The sequence below is a fragment of the Cryptomeria japonica genome, chromosome 9 (assembly GCF_030272615.1).
Source record: "Cryptomeria japonica chromosome 9, Sugi_1.0, whole genome shotgun sequence".
In the NCBI taxonomy this organism is placed as follows: domain Eukaryota; kingdom Viridiplantae; phylum Streptophyta; class Pinopsida; order Cupressales; family Cupressaceae; genus Cryptomeria; species Cryptomeria japonica.
In genome coordinates, this window is record NC_081413.1 from 723,620,229 (window position 1) to 723,640,752 (window position 20,524).

Sequence of the window (20,524 nt, forward strand, 5' to 3'; positions counted from 1 at the left end):
AAAGAAGGAGATGATACCCATAATCGTCAGTCGCTCCAACAGAGAGGTATGAGTGAAAAGATACTTCAGCCATAGGCAAACCAGCAAGTCTCCAACATCATTTTAACACCAAAAATGTCTAAGCAAACTCTGAGAATTTAGAGAATACAATGCACAGATAGGTACTGTATTTCAAGTACGAAACCGGGTAGCACTAGGGAGACGCACTTCGAAGCCTCAAGTTCTATCGCCAAACCGGCAGCATAACATTACAATTTTTCAAGATGATGCAAATGGGAGCCCAAGTCTCATATTTATAACTTCACACACCTCAAACCCAAATGCAAATTCCTTCAAATTCAACGCCTTTCATTTGCATTTTGTTCCACCGTATGTGGACCCCAAGTGTGGCGCCATTTCCCACAAGTCAAACTCCATGCCCAAGGCATGGACCCACGTTACACTTTGGCAAATATTAGAGATGTCATAAAAATAATATCTCTCTCAAATATTTCGACATCTCTTTAATAAACATGAAATTCGCCAAAAACTTAGGAAAAATATAGACATTAATCCCAAATTCGATAATCAGTAGCAATTAAACAGATTAATTAAATATTAAACCTTAGGATAAAGAAATAATATTTAATTATATCACATATGACTCCCATACTGATTATTATCAAAACTAGGATGAAACTGAGCCAGGACGACTATAGAACTGTTGCAGAATGAGAACCTTGTCCACTGCCAAAAATAGAATTATGCCACACTGCCACTTACTAAAAATAGTAAGTCAAGAATTAGTGCTCTGAAAAGCATGATCTTCGCGTCCAGAGGCAAAGCATGGAGAGCTCAGGAGGACAGTATCATCAGAATGGCCATTCCCCGACTTACTAAAAATAGTAAGTCCTCGTTTCATCAATGCTGGACACTCATTCTTCATTCCACCTAGCCTAAGGGTCTCAGGAATAGGCTAATGGACCACTGGAAGGTCGTCAATGAGAAGGGGACATTACATATAGTGGTGTAGTGTGCTGTCAAAAAAGAAGAAAAAGTGTTGTGGTTGAAATATATATACAGCTGTGTGATATGTGTGCTGTGCTAGGTTCTTCAAGCAAGTTAAATTCTCTGGAGGATAGATTTGAAAGGGAACTTTGTGGGTGAATAAAGTCTTTTAAGAATATTGCTGAACAGTGATAATGCATCGCCTATGACATTTCAATGGGTACTGCTTTATCATTTCGAAGTGCTGTGTGTAATCTGAAAGTAAATATAATCCTCAGTGGTTGTGGGTTGGGGGCTCTGGTTAAGGTTGGTGCCTTATCTATTCAGAGTTGGTGCTCTTATAGAGGTCGGTGCTTTAGCTATAAAGAGTTGGTGCTCTCAGAAATTGAATACTCATAGTGAGTTGTAGCTCACTCATGTAATCTGGGTTGTAGCCCATGTTTTGAAGTAAATGGAATTCTTGATGCCATGGTTTTTTACTTGAAAGGGTTTTCCACAAGAAATCATGTGTACTTGTGTTATTGATCTTTCCGTGTTTCGTTTGATCTCTTTCTGAAAAATTATTTAAAAACTTGAAATACTGATTCAACCCCCCTGCCCCTCTGCCCCCCTCCCCCCCCTCTCAGTATTTCCTGTTCTCTTCTCACTAGGATCTCATTTCTATACATATCACATATATTGACAATGAAATCAATTAAGTTTTGTTAATTTGTTTGACTTTCGTGAACTCTCATTTCAAATTTAATGTATTTATTAAGGATCTTTAATGTTTATAATGTGTGCCTTGTCAATGTTATAATAAAAAATGTTTGAAATTTTCCTATATTTCTAAAAAATTTCCTATCTTTGAAAAGCTATCCTAAATCATCCTCCAAAAAATGTATCCTCAAATTGCGTCCCATTGCCCCCTTACTGCCCATGTCCTGGAAACTTGGTGTAACATAGGCATATTCATAATCTGTAAATCTTTAATGTGGTCACAAGTTGATTAAAAAATAACTTTCAAAGTAAAATTGCCATTGCTAGTTCCTTTTCTAGCAAAGTTGACCATTGAATCAAGGTACAATGATTAGGTTTACCCACTTAAACATAATTGATAGATTGTTAGAGCTCAACTCCCTCAGCCTTGAGGAAAATAAACTGAATCTTAAAAGCTACATTAAACTTCTGGACGATGTCCTTACCACCGAACAAGCCGTAAACAATCAAGTAAAGAATCAGTACAGGGGACTAGAAACTAATGGTAATTCCTTGCACCTCTGACTTTACATTCCTGGACTTCTGTTGCGTCATCTTCTTCTATTCTCACGTTTACTTGGACAACAGTGCCAGGTTTTCATCCAAGATGCACTTTCAATTATTTGTGTATATTGGGACTAGAAGGCTCTATATCAAATTTGGTTGATTTTGTCAGCCTTCTTTCTGTCTGACAGAATCCTTTGTAATTATGACAATGCTAGCCAGGTATCCTTCCACATGGTCATTCGTCCAGAATATTTTGAGATCTTGGCTGTGATGCTAACATCTCCTTATTCACAGCATTTGAAAAGGGATGTGTGGAATTTTCAATGAAGACTGGTAGGAAAAGAGGGTAGTGTTTAGATTTTCTTGCAGCATTAGTGAAAATTGAGCAGATAGGACCATGGGCAGAATAATTTCAATGTAGTCTATGTAGCTTGTATTGCAAATTGGCTTGTATATTTGAACTTAAGTCATCCTATAAATTTTTTTCTCTATTCTGCATATTTTAGAAGAGAGTGACTCTATTCAAATAATACCCATGTCAATTGCGTATTGGAGGGATGTTTTCAAAAAATGTTTCTTATGAACTCCCAAATATGGTATGCTATTGCTGCTTTGGCTTTAGTATACTTCTAATTATAAGTTCACATGGGAGATTATAAATGTGGAGTATATTTACATGATACATTGGCTTTAGTGTGGAATTGTCTCTCCATAATTACTAAAGAAAGGGTTTCTTTGCTCTTGCAACCGGCACTTATTTTCTGCTCATACATAAGCATTTTCACTTTTGATCAGGGAGTTGTAGCTTGAGAAGTTGAACTGTTGCTATCATAAATTTTTCCATGCAGGCATCAAACAATCACCTAACAGCTTTGCCAGGGGAGCTGGTACATTGTTCAAAATTGGTGAACTTGGATCTGCAGGTATGTTATTTTGTGGGTTACTTTCCCTTATTATGTTTGGAATCACTTATAGCTCTTCTCATTAGTACATGCTTGGAAGAATCATTTGACTATTGACTGGAGATATGGTTTTTTATGGGGTAGTTTCCCATATGCTGTTAAAATCAATTGTAGCTGTTCTCCATTCATCTAATGCTTAGGAGGGTCATTTTATCATAGATGAAAATTAACAAATGATTTTCGTATTTACATTACTCAGGGTAATAAGATCACAGTATTGCCTGACCATTTGTTGTGCTCATGGACTATACTTAAAGAGATAAATGCTGGTACTTGTCAATGACTTTTCTTATTTGCTATGCCAATTCTAGATGTAAGCTTTTACGAAAAATATAACTAAAATACATCATTGTTTCTGTGAGTTAAGTACATGTTGCTGCCTTTCAATTTACCTGTATTATTAATTGAATATTTACTTTATACAGCCAACAACAATCTCACTGAGATATCTGGATCAATTGGAAAACTTTCACGACTTATCCGTCTTGATCTTCATCAGAATCGTAAGTAAACGATGTAATTATTGTTATCCATATTCACTTAATTTGCAGCAAAGTAGTTTCCTTAATAACAAACCTATTAACATATTTGGATGCTTGTTAGTTGGTAATCGTTCTTGGAAGTGGCTTTCATAGCCATAGTGACATTTTGGTATATGTTGGATATAATTGTTGCAGGGATTCCATCAATCCCGTCAGCATTTGCTGGATGCTCTTCACTTGCAGAACTTTATCTAGGGTTAGTTTGGTTTGTATGCACATCTATTTATGCCAACTCTCAAATATACAAAGATGCATATATGTTATATAAAATATATGTGTGAATTATCTTGTGTATATGCATATAGAAAATCTTATATGCATATGTATGTTGTCTTTTGTCTCAAATGTTTGTTATCTCACAATTGTTAAGATTAGTAACTTGGTGATGCTTCAAAATGTAGAAAATAAGGATATTAAGTTTTGTAATGATAATTTAGATCTTACCAAGTATTGATCATGTTATTTGTTGTTTCACAACTTTAACTAGTTGTTTCATTTTGTTTTGTTGTAACTTGTTTTTTTTTATAGAAATAATCTCTTATCTTCAATTCCTGTGGAGTTTGGAGCTCTTTCATCACTAGGAACATTAGACCTTCATTCTAACCAGGTATTGACATAATTGTTTCCCAATTACTGTGAAGTTACTTGAAAATGTTTGAAAATTTTTCTTTTGAGAGGGAGCTTCCATGAATTTCTTAGACTGTCTTTGATTTCACAAACAATTTATTCTTGTACACATTAAGACATAGTTATATCTTAACATTTCCTCTGAAGGCCTTCTAGTATAATTTTTAGACATTATCTTCTTTTCATGATGATGTTGTTGATTGCCTGTTGAAACTAGATATCGCTTATGGTTCCTTATAATAATTTTTGCTATTTATGCTTACTGTAAAGTAGATTTCTCAAGGTTCTTTGATCAACTATTGTGATATTCCTTAGCAACTGCTCTTTGATATTTGTATTTATTTCTTCTATTGAATCTTAAGTTTTCTTTTTTGGTCGATAGCTATAGCAATGTTTTGAGTATCTCTTTTGTGGTGCCATTAGTTTGCTCCAAGGCTCTTGGCTGCTATTTTATTTTTCTAGTTAAACCAAATTTCATGTTCGCAACCTTTTAATAAGCTTGAAATTTAGGCAAATTTGCACAAGGTAAATTAAAAGTAAACCTGGTCAAGAGTTTTGCCAAGGACACACTTGTTACTTTCACAATTTCACAAAATTAGTTGTTCATATAATTCACAATATTTAGACATAATTTATCATTTTTGGAATGTTAGGAGAAAAGGATAATTTGGAAGGGATCTAAATCAAATCTAATTTAATGCATGTGCATATAGTCCTTTAAATATGCATCAAAAATTTGGTTGGGTACTTATCTGGGTGGACCTTTAGTGGTTATGGTGATAAGAGAAAAATCCTTATAATACTGATTCCAAGGGTTACAGGACTGGCCTTCCATTTATGGGTGAGATGTTTTCTTTTCCAAACAATATGAGTTAGGAACATCAAATTTCAATGGCTATGAACTCCATAAGCATTTTCCTTCAAAAAGGATACAAGCACTCACTTCAGAGAAAATTTCTAAAGATATTCACAAGCAGGTAGTCAAAGTTCACTCTTGTAATATTTGTGGTGTGCCACTGCCAATTTTATTGAGTTTAATACGTATCATCTGAAATCTGCTATTTGCACTTAGTGTTATCTAGGCATTCACTCATGGTACCTCCAGATGTTACTTGATTCTTGAAAACCAATAATACTGAAAATAATATGCAAAATTTATGTCCTACAAAGCTATAGTACCTCAACATTCAGGTATTCCGTTCCTGCAAGCCACCATTTTTGAAGCCCATAATTAGACCCTATTGCAAAATCTTGGTTTAGCCAATATCACTTTTTATATTTAACAATACATAGCTTCCTTCAATATAATTTACCACTTAATAACTAATATATCATGTAAGATAAATGGATACTCTATTATAGGGCTACAAGGTATCTCAATGTCAAAAAATAACCACTGGGTGAAGGAGAGGGTGAACTCAATAGCTTGCTTGCATGCCTCCATATTGCCTTTACATATTTTGAAAGGAACTTGATTGTCCTTCATTCTTCACGTACTACATTGTTCCAGATGGCTTTTGTTTCATAACAGTTTTAGCGTTTTAGAACATATGTTTATGAGCGAATAATGAACACAACACTGGTTCCTGGTCCCCAGGGACAGTTGAATGTAATATGCATTTGGCGGTATCCATTCTAAGTTTGTGCTATTGGTACTGGATTCACTAGACTTTGATTAGTTTTTGGATTAAAGGTTCAAGGTGTGCATGCCTACAGATCTGTTGGTTTACTACATGGAAATATTTTTATCTCATTGGGTTCTTTTGACTAGTCTTTCCAATGATCTTGAATGTGGAATAGCATGGATGTTATAGATTGTTCCCTTCTGGACATTTGGCTAAATGACAAAATACAAAAGATAATTGAAAGGCATTAGCTGAAAAAAAGAAATAAGAAGAATTTTATAGTGCAGAGAGAGGCACTCATCAAATCATAATCAAAGATAGGCATTGTTTTACATTAATTACCTAGGAGGCACTTAATTTTTGACTACAATCAACTTCTCGTCATGATTATCCTCAATCAAAGAAAAAAACAATGCAACAATTCAATTCAATACGGATAAGCAATAGTTTGGTCAAATAGTATTGCACTTGTATGAAACTCAAAATTTGTATTTCTTTTTGTTTATCAATTAGGTTGTCAAATTGATCATTATATCCAAGCCAATTGTGGGCTGCTTGGTTAGTTTGCAAGACTGTCTTGTCATGGTCTATATGCTTCAACTAAAGCTTTTGTAGGGTGACAATGATTGCTACATGTCCAGAAAGAAGCAAATGATGACGTTGGAAAAGATACGAAAGGCATAAGCATAAGGAAATATTATGAAAATGGCTCAGTCTAAGTCAGATGCACTTCTCATGTGGCAAAGGCCCTCAAAACTCTTCCAATCTTTGGAAAATGGTTTTAGCCATCTAAAGCTTTGCCTCAAGGAAAAGTGGCAACATTGAAGATGAATTCCACTTGGGCACAATTTTTCTTTGGCTCCACCATTCTAGTTTCAGACTGGCATATGGATATGGTACAAGTTAGAATTGTGTGTGCCTAGGCTGGTTGAATCAGTGAATATCTGTGTCTTTGAGTGATTTATGTATCTTATTCCTATTTGGCATTGAAAATTGGCTTAAATGACACAAAGGTGTGCTCCTAAAGAAAAGATGGCAACATGGGCATACATCTTCATCTAGCTTAAGTCAAATGAAGTTTCACTCTAACAAAAGGTAGCAAATTTCAGATGTTTTCCTGCCTGAGTGCACTTTAATAGTGGCTCAACCAAGTGAAATCTCTGCCAAGGATATAATGGTGGCAACAATGGATGGAATCTCTGCCAAAGGGAAAACGTGGCTTAAGGTATGATTAGTTTCAAACAGCAACGTAAAGGGAAAAGTGACACAAGGGTCTATTTTTTTCACCTAGCAATTGTGCTTGAGATTTCTGCCTTGCATAATTTATGTGGCACAATTTTAACCTGGTTGAATTGTAGGAGATTACCACCAATACATAATAAGATGGACGAAGTTAATGATGTACGCGCCCAGGCTGGTTGAGCCAACATCAAAATTCCGTACTGTACTTTAGTGATGGCTAAGCCATCCAAAGCCTATGCCTTGTCTACTAAAGTCAGCTAACCAATGTATGTTAGTGATGGCTAAACCATCCAAAGTCTCTGCCTACTACTAAAATTGGTCAAGTCAGCAACAAATTCCACCATGTTTTTGCAGAAGGTGGAATTTCTCATAGAGGCATGCCATGTTAGTTGGCCAAATTCATAAAAAAGGGTGGTACACTTTGGTGATGGCTAAACCATCCAAATTCTCTGCCTATGTTAATGAAGCAGATAGAATTTCTTATATAGGTGTGCTATGTTAGACCGCCAAATTCATAAAATGTGGTGGTGCCCAAGTTACCCGGGCCAGCCACTAAACAAAGGCCTGTTTTAAAGCAAGAAAGAGTTGAACCATATGCTTCCACCATTGCATCTCAAAACAATTCATTTTTTGTTGCTCACAAAAAAGCAAGGCATTCTTTTCATATTTTTGCAGGTCTGCAAGTATTTTTCAGCCCCTTTGTGCAGCTATTTTTGAGTTGCAATAGTGTTGAAGGAGATGTAAACTATCCTTTCACTAATTTCTGCCTTTGTCTGAAGCATAGTTCGCATACTTGGACTGGACTTAGTCTTGGTAGACCTCAAATTTTCAGCTAGGAAAAAACTTGACAACTTAAATTTCATATAAGACATAAATTTATGCAAAATATATTAATAAAATTTATCAAATGGATCTATAAAATGCTGCGAAAGTGTTAGCTGTATTTTCACTAATTATGCTTTCTTCTGAGATGTCAACTGTAGTTTCACTAGTTTTTTTATTTTGGTAATCTATAAAAGAGATGTCAGCTGTATTTTCACTAACTTCTTCCTTTGTTAGAATCATATTTGCATACTTGGACTTAACTTGGTTTCTGCAGACCTCAAATTTTCAACCAGGCAAAAACTCAACAACTTTAATAATACTTTAAATTTCTAAATGTCAAATTTAATGCAAAATATAGTTATAAAATGTATCAAATGAATCTATAAAATGTTGGGAAAGTTTTTCTGTTAGATTTGAATACGAAAAAAGTAAATTATTGCATTATCATGCAAATATAAAAGTTAGCTAATAATTGTTGTGAATTTATGATGAGTGCCATTGAAACTCATCATCATAAATTGCATATCCATGCAAGTTACAGATTACAATAACTCACAACGTTCTCTTCCTTGTTCTAGTGAAAAATGTTAGTGTAATTGGAGAAATGAGATTGAGAGAAATTGACATATCACCTTAAGTTGAGAGCACTATGATGCTATCGTTATTTTATTGAACATATTCGAAAAATAGAAAGTAATTATAGTCTAAAAATGGACAACAATAACAATGAACTATTATTTGAATGATTTTGTTAAAGATATTAACTGTTGTGATGTTTAGACACATCGTCCCATTGCAAATGGGGACCCCCTCATTTCGTTGAATAAACCAAGTTTTTTTTTAGTTTGTGTCGTCTTCCGACCCTAAGGAATGAGTTGTAAGGTCTTGTCGCTTTGGACCTTGATCTTTGAAAGTAATGAAATGACTAAGTAGGGGATGGATTCTTAAGGAATATATAGCCTTGACAGGATGCAGTCTTAATATTGTCGTCAAGTCAAGAATTAGGGTTTTGATGTATTGAGAAATGCATTGTGGTTATTGCTTTATCCTTCGAACTTTGCATTTTGCTAACTATGAACTTGATTGATACTTCTACTTCACCATGTTTCCTTGTCTTTTTAGGTACATGCGGGGAGCAAGACTTTGAATGTTGAGAAGGGGACATTGTTAAGTGGATGATATCATCGCCCAAGGAAGAGATCGCAATGCTGCAACAAAGAATGCATATGTAGAGTAATGGAGTGATGGATATTTGGCTAAGTGTCAAGATAACCCTAAGAATTGATATGAAGAAATGAAAGAGAAACAACCAAAATTTAGCTGTCTGGAAAAAAATCTTTCAAAAAGGTGGATTTGCACTCATGATAAAAATTACTCCTCCACCCCTAGAATGAAATTGAATAGCCAAAGTGTGGCTAAGTATGGGAAAAATCCTCCATAGAGGTGGATTTGCGTTCATGGAAAATTCCTCCTCCACCCCTAAATCACGTCCAAGGAAGAAGTTCAGTACATCAACAGGATTTTGTCCCCAAGAACAAAATCCTCCTCGAGGTCTTATTTGCACTCAAGGAGGCAGTTTGTGGCAGTGTCAGGATTCTCTCCCAGTGACAACATTCTTCCTCAGCCTCTAATTTGCATTCTGAAAGTTAGTACAAGGCAAGAAGAAAGAATTTCTTCCAAAGTGTGGAAAAGAAAATCTTTCAAGGGACCTCCTAGTGAAATTTGGGTATTTTTCATGAACTTACTATTCTTAGTAAGTTTCACTGTGGCCTTGATTGGCCTAATTTTGAGTTTAAACAAACTTACTATATTTAGCAGTGTCTATTCTCAGTAAGTATAAAGTTTCACTGTGTCCTCATTTGCTCGAATAGCGTGTTTGGAAGAACTTACTATTTTTAGTAAGTCTATTTTGAGGTCTATCCTTGGCAACAAGTGAAGCACTGACTGTAGAAAGACCCAGAGCATCCAGTTCCAAATTTGGAAAGTGAATGAAGCAAGTAGATGATCGAATTTTAGCTGTTAGAGAATTTGAAAGATCCCTGATGGATCCCCTTGCTGATCCGCCGTAGTTTTTAAATTAATAAACTATATCTTCCTGTGATTCCTTTGATGGTTTTAGAGAATAGAAGTAATGAATAATGAACAGTAAACATGAAAGGAGACTGAAAATAAATAAGAACATACAGCCAAATTCAGAATTGCTACAAGCTGTACCAGACAGATTGCTGATTTGTAAAACCAAATAATAATTCCAATGCAGATCCAAGGAACTTACATCCAACAATGATGCCAAACTGAAAGGTGAATAGTGATCATGAATCAAGAATACCTCTAAGGCTGAATACATGCATTCCTTACATTCCACGTGGGATGTACCTGCTGCAAATGGTGGCCCTAAGGCTGCAAGGATCAGGCCCAAGCTGAAGAATCAATCTACCATGTTGAAACCCTTACGCTGCAACCTGAATCCACAATGAAGAATGGCGTACTCAATCTCTGTCAACAATGCACTCTGGCTGAAGAATCCAATGCCAATAACTGCTGAGGGCTACATCCCAGCCAGTCCAGATCTTGGGGTTTGCGTCCCAGATGAAGAATCGCCCACTTAGAGCTAATTCGCAAAAATAAGTTTGATTGTGTAAAAAGATAATCCTGAACAATTTGGTCTTCATCTCCTTATATCTCCTTTCCTTTCCAAGCCAAACCCTAAAAGGGAGTAAAGTTGGCGCATTATGAAAAGAGTGTTATTTTCTAATTATGGTGTCAACTATAGGAAAATAACACTAAATTGCAAATAAATAGCTTCAGGCATCCAAAAAGACGTCAGAAGGTGAGAATCATGTAGCAAAGTTCAAGACCTTTCCAACGAGCTATAACACATAGGCATATCAACCCCGATGAAGCCAGAAACCCCTTATTACTCCGAAATGACTAAATACATAGCTGTATTTTAATTTATTTAATCGCTAACTTAGGAAATATCTCCAGATATCCAATAATAGCCCAAAATAACTAAACAATCATGAATATAACTTTGTCACCTATCTGTGACCAATGTCGGAAAAGCTGAGCTAACTGGCAATCCCATCCCTAAAATCTAAGGATGCTCCTAGAAACTAGGAAGCACACCCAAACTCCCTGAAACTGAAACCATGACATGGTCCCGTGGAACCTCCAATATGGGAACTGCCACAACCTCCTAAAAAATAGGGAATCTCCCTAAAATCAAGGAACTGCTCCCAATGGCCCTCAAACTGTCTGAAATGCCAACTCCGGATACTGAATACCCTGCATGAGTCTCTATCCACCACTGCCAGCCTACGAGATCCAAATAATAGACCATCCCACTACTCTTCTCCTGTCACCTAGAAAGGGGACATTACATAATTCTCCTTCAAAATCAAAATCACCAAGGAACTATTCTTGGGCACAGATCCCAAGAAGAGGAGGATTAAGCCCTTTCTCCAAAAATCTTCCTCCAGGCCTCAAGTGTGCTAGGAATCTATCCTTGGGCGCAAATCATTTGAAGAGGAGGAATTATCCTTTTGTCCTAAAATCCTCCTCTAGGGCCCTACCGTGCCAAGAGTGACTCCTTAGGCGCAAATCCCAAGGCAAGGAGGAATTCTCCTTGTGTGCTTAAATCCTCCTTTAGGCTCAAAATGTGTCGAGGCATGCATGGAGTCCTATAAATTGCAAAAAATGGCTAAGTGTGTAAAATCCTCCTCTAGGCATGATGTGCACCCAAACATTCCTTAGATATGGAGACAAGATTTTTTTCTAAGGCATTCAAAATTCCTTCCCCAAGCTTGAAATGCATCCATCTCCAGAAAGGTTGGAAATGATGAAATTTGTTAAGTGTTGAAAAATTCCTCGACTCCCTCTAGAATGTGCCCAACTTCATGAGGTGACCCAAGCTAGTGAAGATTTGGTTAAGTGTTGGAAAATTCCTCCTCTCCCTCTAGAATGCACCCACCTCTCGAAGGACATAGAATGTTAGAAATTTGGCTAAGGCACAAAAGGATAATTCTTCCACCTATCTCATATGTGCTGTAATGTCCCTAGTGGGGAAGTTGTATATTTGAAGTTTAAGACCTGCAAACAAACGTTAGTGCTCCGTAATATGCAAGCTAAATAAATATGTGAGCCAATTATATAAGTAGTAAAACTATGTTATTCTACATATTTAACAATTAAATGCTCATTGATTGGTTACTAACTATACAAGATGAAAACAATCCTTAGATTGATCTTACCTGGATTGACCCAACCCTCTAATGAGAACTCTTTCTCAGTTAAGACAACCCAGGTAATATCTGCCTAAGGTCTCTATGGGATCTCTATTAATGAATGAACTCATTAATGCTCTCAAACCTAGCAGAGATCTCACCTCTGTCCAAGCTTCCCTATCTCTGTCATATACATATGGTTAACCTCTACAATATATATTGCCTCTAAGAGATTTATTATGAATCTCCCTCTGAACTCTACAAAGCGTTTAACGCAACTAAGGAAATCATGCCTTTAACTTTTTTTAATATTAAAGTTCTCTGTGGATTCTGGAAATAGGCGTACCTTTTGTTCTTTCCTGTATCCTAGGCTCTGGGCATCCGCACTGGACTTCTTTCCTTGCGTGCAGCAACGGCGACGCTCTTTCCCGTGTCCTAGGCTCTGGGCGTCCGCACTGGATTCCTTTCCTTGCGTGCAGCAACGGCGACGTTCTTTCCTACTAGTCCGCCTGTGTGCGGAGATACACGCGAGCAAACTCCGAGCTGTGCATGATTGTGTTGCCGGTGGTATTCACTGGTTTTTTCCTCGACCTCGCATTCTTGCACTTGTCTCCTTTTCCACCCCGTTCGTGTTTGCCCGACGCATTATTCATATGTTTTGCGTCATTGTTCGTGACCTTCGAATGTCACGTTTGGGGTTTTTTAATTGCTATGTTTTAAGCCATCTTTACGTAAATCATACATTTGGATCATTTAATGTCTTATCATTATTCGCTATTTTATCATTTAACCATTATGTTTTAATATTTTAATCTTTTCTATTTTATTATTGGGTATGCTTTATTAAGAGAATCATGATTTATAATAATAATTATTATTTATCCTCTATTACCCATATTTTTATGATTAATGATCTATTATTTATTATCCACTTGATGTATAAGAATGATTATTATTTATCATTTATTTTACAAATAACAATTTATGATTAATATATAATATTCATTATTTACTAGATTGTATAAAAATGATTTTATCATTTATCATTTATTATTATTTTACACATAATAATTAATATATAACATTTATTACTTGATTTATAATAATACTTTATTATTTATCATTTATTAATATTTAATAATAATTCATGATTAATGATTTATTATTTTAATTGACAATGAACAATGTGTCTTTGATAAATTTAAGTCCCCGGGTATATTTATTAATCGGGGGTCATTGCATGTGGCCAAGGTGGAGAAATGACATGAGGCATGGAATTTAATGCTTAAGGTAATGTGTTTGATAAAGTATGGCATTTGGCAAGTCAAAGGGCGAAAAGGGGGCATCAAAGATTCATCCCCCCAGCTCAAGGGCATCATTACAAGGAAGTTTGAAAAGCATAAAGGAATTTCAGTTATGCCAGTTCAAAGACCTCAAAATTTAAGGAAGTACAAATGAGAAGAATTTACAACTATCTTGAATTTCCTTCGAAAGTCCAAGATCACTGTCAAGAAAGAACAAGGAGAAAGAATTTCAGTTCCAGACGTTCAAGGAAGACATTGAAAGTTCTTGAGATTTAGTTCAAGTATGAAACACTTCAAGAATGACAAACTCATTGACAAGGGAGTTCACTCCATTTCGAGAAGGTGAATCCCTGAACCCAGGTACATGGAAAGAAGAAAATGATCAAGGAAGGATAATTTCAAAAGGGTTGATCAAAGTTAGAACCTTGGTCTAGATGATGTAATTTGGGCCTATACTCTATCACAATTAGTCAAAGTGAAATATTCTTCGTGATGAGTTACCAGGTTCACATGGTGTCCCGAGGTAGCGCCTCGTCACCTTTTCCGGCCAATCAGGTGTTTCCAAACCGTCATGACTAGATTCATTGCATTTGTCAAGGAGAGGGATAGTGGGCATGCTATTTTGGGCGACGAGCTATTAAATGCTTAGTGAGTATGCTATTCTAAGTGATGGACTACTAAATGCTTAGTGGGTGTGTTGCCTCATTAATTGCCAGACCCACTACGTGCACCTCAAGGGTAATTCTTGGTGAAACCCTAATTAGGATTTGCATGGTGTAACCTTGGCCCTTGGTTTCAAATCAATCTTGGCAGTTCATTTGTGAGAGGAACTCTATAAAAGGCCCTACCTTCTCATTTGTAATTCATTAGATAGGTAGCTCATTAGAAGTGAAGAGCTCTTGCTCCTTAGAGTAGAAGTAGAGTAGCAGAAGGAGAAGACATTGTTGTAAGGCTTGGAGAAATAAATTTGATTTTATTGAAGATATGGTGGATTTATGTTTATTTCAACTTGTTGCATGGTGTTCTTCCAATTTCTCAATTGTTAGATGAAGTACTTTGGTTTTAATGGAGAATGCGATGGTGTTTGATGAATTTCCATGGCTCATACTTTTTGCATCTTATTGATTATAAGTTGCAGTGTAAAGTTAGCTTGAGCATTTTATATGGATGCTTAAATTCAATCATTGAATGTGCATTGTTCGTTATGATTGTGTTCATTATGATATGAAAATTCTTTGCATAACCCTTGGAAGATTGCAACTGTTCTTGTGGAGTTGTAGTTGATCTTGGCGAAGTAGAATTTGGTTTATTGGAATTCGTCCATTAGAGCACTATCCATTGATATCATTGTCCTTAGGAGTAGATTTAAATCCTTCTAACCCTTTCCTCTTTGATTTTAGTTCATTTCAGTTGTGTTTGTTCAAAGTAGAAGCATCGTGAGATTGCAATACCCAACGAAGAATTTATAGCCAACATTGTAGAAGAAGTGAAGAATGATTTAAATGTAAGTCCCTTTGTGTTACCAACATATCACAACCACCATTGAGCTTATCCACACGTAGGGACTTGACAGAGAAGAACATTGGAGTCACTTGTATGATCTTTCACAATCATAGCATACACAGGATTTTGCTCAAGAGAGGATAAGATACCTTGGTATTTTATTCTGTGCTGGTGTGGTCATAAAATGCCTGTCATCACTAACTTCCACAAACAACTAAGTCATTACATACGAGTGTAAACATATACCTTATTATGTTATTATATTAACATTCTAATACCCCCTTAATGACTGAATTGGAAGCATCTAGAGATCTAGTCATTAAATTAAAAAATGTGTACAAATGGAGAGAAATATTTGTATGAGCAACCTTCATGACAACATGCATATATGAAGGATATGGAATTTGAACATAATGAACATGCTTTGTTGTAGAGTTATCAAATGGTTTGCCTATCTTCCAAGGTGACATTGTTTGGAAAACTATTGTTAGTGTTCACATGTTTGTTAGAATAATAGGATACATAGAAAAGTATTTGTTAGTTTGTTTAGGAGCTTGTATATTTATGTGTGTTTGTTATAGTTTGGTTATTTGTTATACCATGATGTAAGGGATTTTGTTGCAGGAGTTATCCTATAATATAGGAGATCCAATTCCTATATATTAGCATATGTAATGTCTATTGAACGAGAAGAAGAGACACTGTATTATTTGTGTTAAATTTATTTGTAGTTTCTCTGTTTATCTCTGGCCATATTTTTGATATGGTATCAGAGCAAGTGTAGGAGAATATATTGTTCTCTTTGACCAATGCTTCCATAGTGCTTGTGTTATTGCTTAGCCATATTCTACAGACCGATCTCTAGAAAGCCTTATTGCTGAAGGATGTGAGATGTAGAAGCAGTTTCGTGGCTTATTTTGGACTCGGCCCCTCCTTTATTGTTGGCTTTGTGCTAACCCAAAGTCGATACCCCTACTTTCATTGTTGGCGGGGTTTGTTTGTGTTGACGAGTCTATGAAAGAGATCAAAGATTTATCATTCTATACCTGTAACACACGAGATCCGTGTTGGAGACCAACGGTTTCAAAGAGTCAACTCGTGGCAATATATGATTATTTTATTTTGTATGGTGTAATGGCCAGGCTTGTTATTTGTTGTTTGGTGTTGAGTTTTTTTATTACTTGGCATCCATGATTTCCATTGCCTGTGAGAAGTGATGATTTGATTCCAGATCACTGTGTTCATGAAAGGTGTAAGTAAAACCTCTTTTTTAGTCAAACTTCATTATTTGTGAGTACTTGGTGGGGCTGCACATTGAAACGATAGTAAAACACTTACTTATCATCACTAATACAAGCAGTGTTCTAGAGTATTTTTGTTACGGTTTTGATATTCGTCTCTTGCATTGATAGTGAAAAGGAATTTCAACCTTTGTTGATTTGTGTGGGTGAGGCGATCAGCATATGTAAGTCAAATGATTTAATCTACATTTGTAAATTGAGTATAGGTTGAAGTTATATTGTTATCATGTTATAGTCAAGGTGCATTATTGGTTGAGTCTGACACCTTTGATTAAAAGAGTAGTCATGGATAAATTAAGTTTCATCGAGAAATTCAATGGTAGAGACTTTCATACATGGCAGATACAGATGCAACTACACTTGATAGAAAAAGATCTTTGGGATGTTGTGAAACTGAACTTAGTCACACAAACTGATGCAAATGAACTTGCTAAGTGGAATATAAAAAACCGGAAAGCTTTGGGAACTATTGGACTCGGCTTATCAAAAGCATATTTACATCGTGTGGATTTTGCAAAGTCAGCAAAAGAGATATGGGAGTCATAAAACAAGCTCTTTGGATCTGAAGCAAAAAGTGCTTGGAGAACATTGAAGCAGAGATTGTATGGATTCAAGATGGAAAAAGGTACAAAAATTGCAGATCATATTAGTAATTTTCACTCTCTCCTAAATCAGCTAGTTGGGATTAATGAGAAAGTAAAAGATGATGATGCCAAATCAATAGTTTTGAATAGTTTGCCTAAACATGTCTGGAATGGTGTTCACATTAAGTAAGGCAACCATTAGTCTTGAAGGAGTAATATCTACTGTACTTGATCATAATGAAGACCCACGATTTGAAGAGGCTTTATTTGTACATAACAAAGCAAGAAAAGAAAAGTACAAATCTAAGAATATTCCTTCAAAAGGAAAAATAAAATGTTTCTATTGTAATGAAATAGGACATGTAATTTTGAATTGCAAGAAGAGGGCACAAGATTTACTAGATGATAAACTAGATCATTGTGCTTCCTTCACTGAAGAAACATATTGGAAAGAATGTGCCAGCAATGAAGAGTTGTCATGTCCTAGTGATGAGGAATATGTGCTTTAAATAATTCAAGATTGGAGGTAGGAGGCAACAGAGGAAGGAGGACATTCAACATCCTCTCGTCAATCACGAACAACAAGGCTGCTTATCAACTTTGGTGGCATTTTTTTTTCTATTGTAAAGTGTGCTTTTGTTTTCTATTCTTTTAAATAATTGGAAATTTCACAATGGGGGGGGATATAACATCAATATTCCATCTCCAGTTGCAGTGAAAATTTCCTTTGGAGGAGTGACACGATTGCTATGTGTGGGTTATTTTCTTATGTTAACCCCCTAGTGTAAAACATTCTAATGAACAAAAGCACTAGTATAATGCAGTTCATGGATCTTGAAAGGGTTTGTGGGAGGATCCAATAAACCACATGAGGTGAATAGATGAGTGGGTCCCTGTTCATGTCTAGGTTTGTAGTAAACTTGTGTGAAAACCATGAAAGGTTGATGGGAGGTGTCGTTCGTTTTGAATTGAGATCATGACCCACAAGAGTTGGGCTTGCTGTAGATGAAGGGTGTGAGTTCTTATCATGTTCACACTAAAGGGGGGAATGTTAGGAAAACTATTGTTAGTGTTCACATGCTTGTTAGAATTATAGGATACATAGAAAAGTATATGTTAGTTTGCTTAGGAGCTTGTATATTTATGTGTGTTTGTTATAGTTTGATTATTTGTTATCCCATGATGTAAGGGAATTTGTTACGGGAGTTCTTCTATAATATAGGAGATCCAATTCTTATATATTGGCATATGTAATGTCTATTGAATGAGAAGAAGAAGCACCGTATTATTCGTGTTAAATTATTTTCCGTTTCTCAATTTATCTTTGCCCATATTTTTAATAGACATATGATTTGGTGAAGCCAACATCAAGCTCACCTTCAATGTAATTGGGGCCTCTAAAATAAGTGAAAGTTGTGGAGACAAAGTCTTGATTGGAGATGAAGTATGTATACATTGAATTTAAGCTAGAATGGAGAGACCTTCACTTTTGCATTGCTAATATATAGGTGGAGAAGAAACACCTAAATATTAATGCATTGGAACATCCCATGAACTGGTAGGTACATCTACTAATGGCACCACAACATTATCTTATATCTCAACCTCCTTAGATTTATGATCGGACCATGGTTCCTTCCCTTTAACATGCAAAATAGGATCAACAATTCTGTACAAGCCTCCTTTGTGCACACTGCTTGGTCTAACACTTCATGAAATTACCTTATCCTAATTTGCATCACAAATGGTGTGCTATTTCCCACGAAATTGAACGAGATTGTCATGATTTTTTGTAATTTGGCTAATAGAGAATAAAATTTTGTTCAAACTTGGAACATACTTAATATTTTGTATTAAAAATTTGATGCCATTATTGAGTACAATTTTATCCCTTATGCCTTTGACAATGTGTTACTTGCCTTCAAGTAAAACACAATCTTCAAGAATCTCAATAGCAGTAAACTTGACATACTAATTTCGACATGTGAAGTGTCTAGATGCACTTGTGTCAAAGAACCAACAATCACTTTTAACATTGTTTGAAAAAGCTATTAATGCATACTCATTGCTTGGAAAGTTGACCATAATTGCCATTTGTACATGTACAATGGATTTGAATCTTCATCAGGATTATCTCTTATAGTGCATGCCAATCCATTGAGCAAGCTTTGGCGTGAATGATTTGGTCATTTGAACGACAAGTATCTGAAGTAGTTGAACATAGGATTTGATGGTTAGTCTTACAGGGATTTCATGCTCAAAGGGGGTTTATTGAGGTTGTGTTCTTAACTTAGAAATATCATTAGGATACCTTTCTTAAGGGTAAAGACACTTGTGCTAAGGCACCCTTATGCCATTTTTATCTTCATTTTCAAGGGCCAATTATGTGCTCACCTTTATTTATGACTTCACAAGATGCAAATTGGTGTACTTTCTTAAGTACGAGATTGAGGTTGTCTTTGATGGATTTATGGATTTTTACAACTAGCATGATATTCGACATTAACATATTGTTCCTTACACTCCTTAGTAGAATGGTGTAGTTGAGAGGAAGAACATAACCTTAAGGGGGATGTGTTGACGGGGCTAAAATCGTATTGCTACAACTCTATCCGATTAACGTAGAATAGAATGTTTTGCTGAGTATTCTATCCTCTCTTGAAATAAGGGTTCCCTAATGCTGTTTTTAATTGATCAACGGGGACGACCTCAAGGTTCCAATTGTCAGTTCATGACTGCAGGATAACTCAGTTGTTTGATGTGTTTTGCTGGAAACACAAAGGGTACTTCGTTTGCAACAAGCTGGTTTGGATCCAACGATGTTGATTCTTGAGCTTGGAAATAAAATCAAAAGGGAAGGGTTTAGGAGACCTAAGGACAGTGATGATAACAACTAATGCAATGGGTAGACAGATTTCGATAAACTAGTGCTTGTTTCGCCAGAGACATCCTCACAACTTGACAAGAATGGTGCAAGCTCCAAAGGATAAATGGATTTTCAGATTATGGGGATTCATCTAGGCACCCAATTTTGGCGGAGCCTAAAACAAACACCTACAGTTGAACTAAGCACAGTTTTGTGTTTAGACTAACCATGCACGGTGACCTACAATCAGTAGATTGCCAATGGTATGAACCTGAAATGCATCAAATACCCTCACACTTCGCTATTAAAATCATTAACTTAACTAACCAACTGAAGGGAAACCATGCAAACAAAAGAAAACAAAGACAACAAACACCATATTCAATGTTCATATATTTGCTTCAGCTGCCATTACAACAATTTCTGTTGTAGTTCTATGCTACTCCTAATAATCTAACTACTAAAATCTAACCTTCTACAAAAACTCTAACCCTTTACAATGAGAGGCATCCTGCCTTTTATAGATTTTTTAAATTGAACCAAATGCCAGGATTGACTGCATCCAACAGTCCTGATCTCCCTTCTAGAACTTGGCAGCTTTAACCCATGCCTAGTTAATCCTTAGTTATCCTCCCAACCACTTTCTCGACTACCTTCGACTACCTACCACTATTTGGCATTAATC

General features: G+C 35.9%; 1 protein-coding gene across 1 annotated transcript in view; it reads left to right on the forward strand.

Moving 5' to 3' along the window:
* Nucleotides 1-20,524, forward strand: part of LOC131067432 (plant intracellular Ras-group-related LRR protein 6) — a 170,858-nt gene that overhangs the window by 106,103 nt on the left and 44,231 nt on the right. The window contains exons 6-10 of the mRNA XM_058002438.2: nucleotides 3,081-3,155; nucleotides 3,394-3,463; nucleotides 3,620-3,697; nucleotides 3,872-3,932; nucleotides 4,265-4,343. Of these exons, the coding sequence (XP_057858421.1) occupies nucleotides 3,081-3,155; nucleotides 3,394-3,463; nucleotides 3,620-3,697; nucleotides 3,872-3,932; nucleotides 4,265-4,343 (363 nt within the window). The remainder of the gene's footprint in view (nucleotides 1-3,080; nucleotides 3,156-3,393; nucleotides 3,464-3,619; nucleotides 3,698-3,871; nucleotides 3,933-4,264; nucleotides 4,344-20,524) is intronic.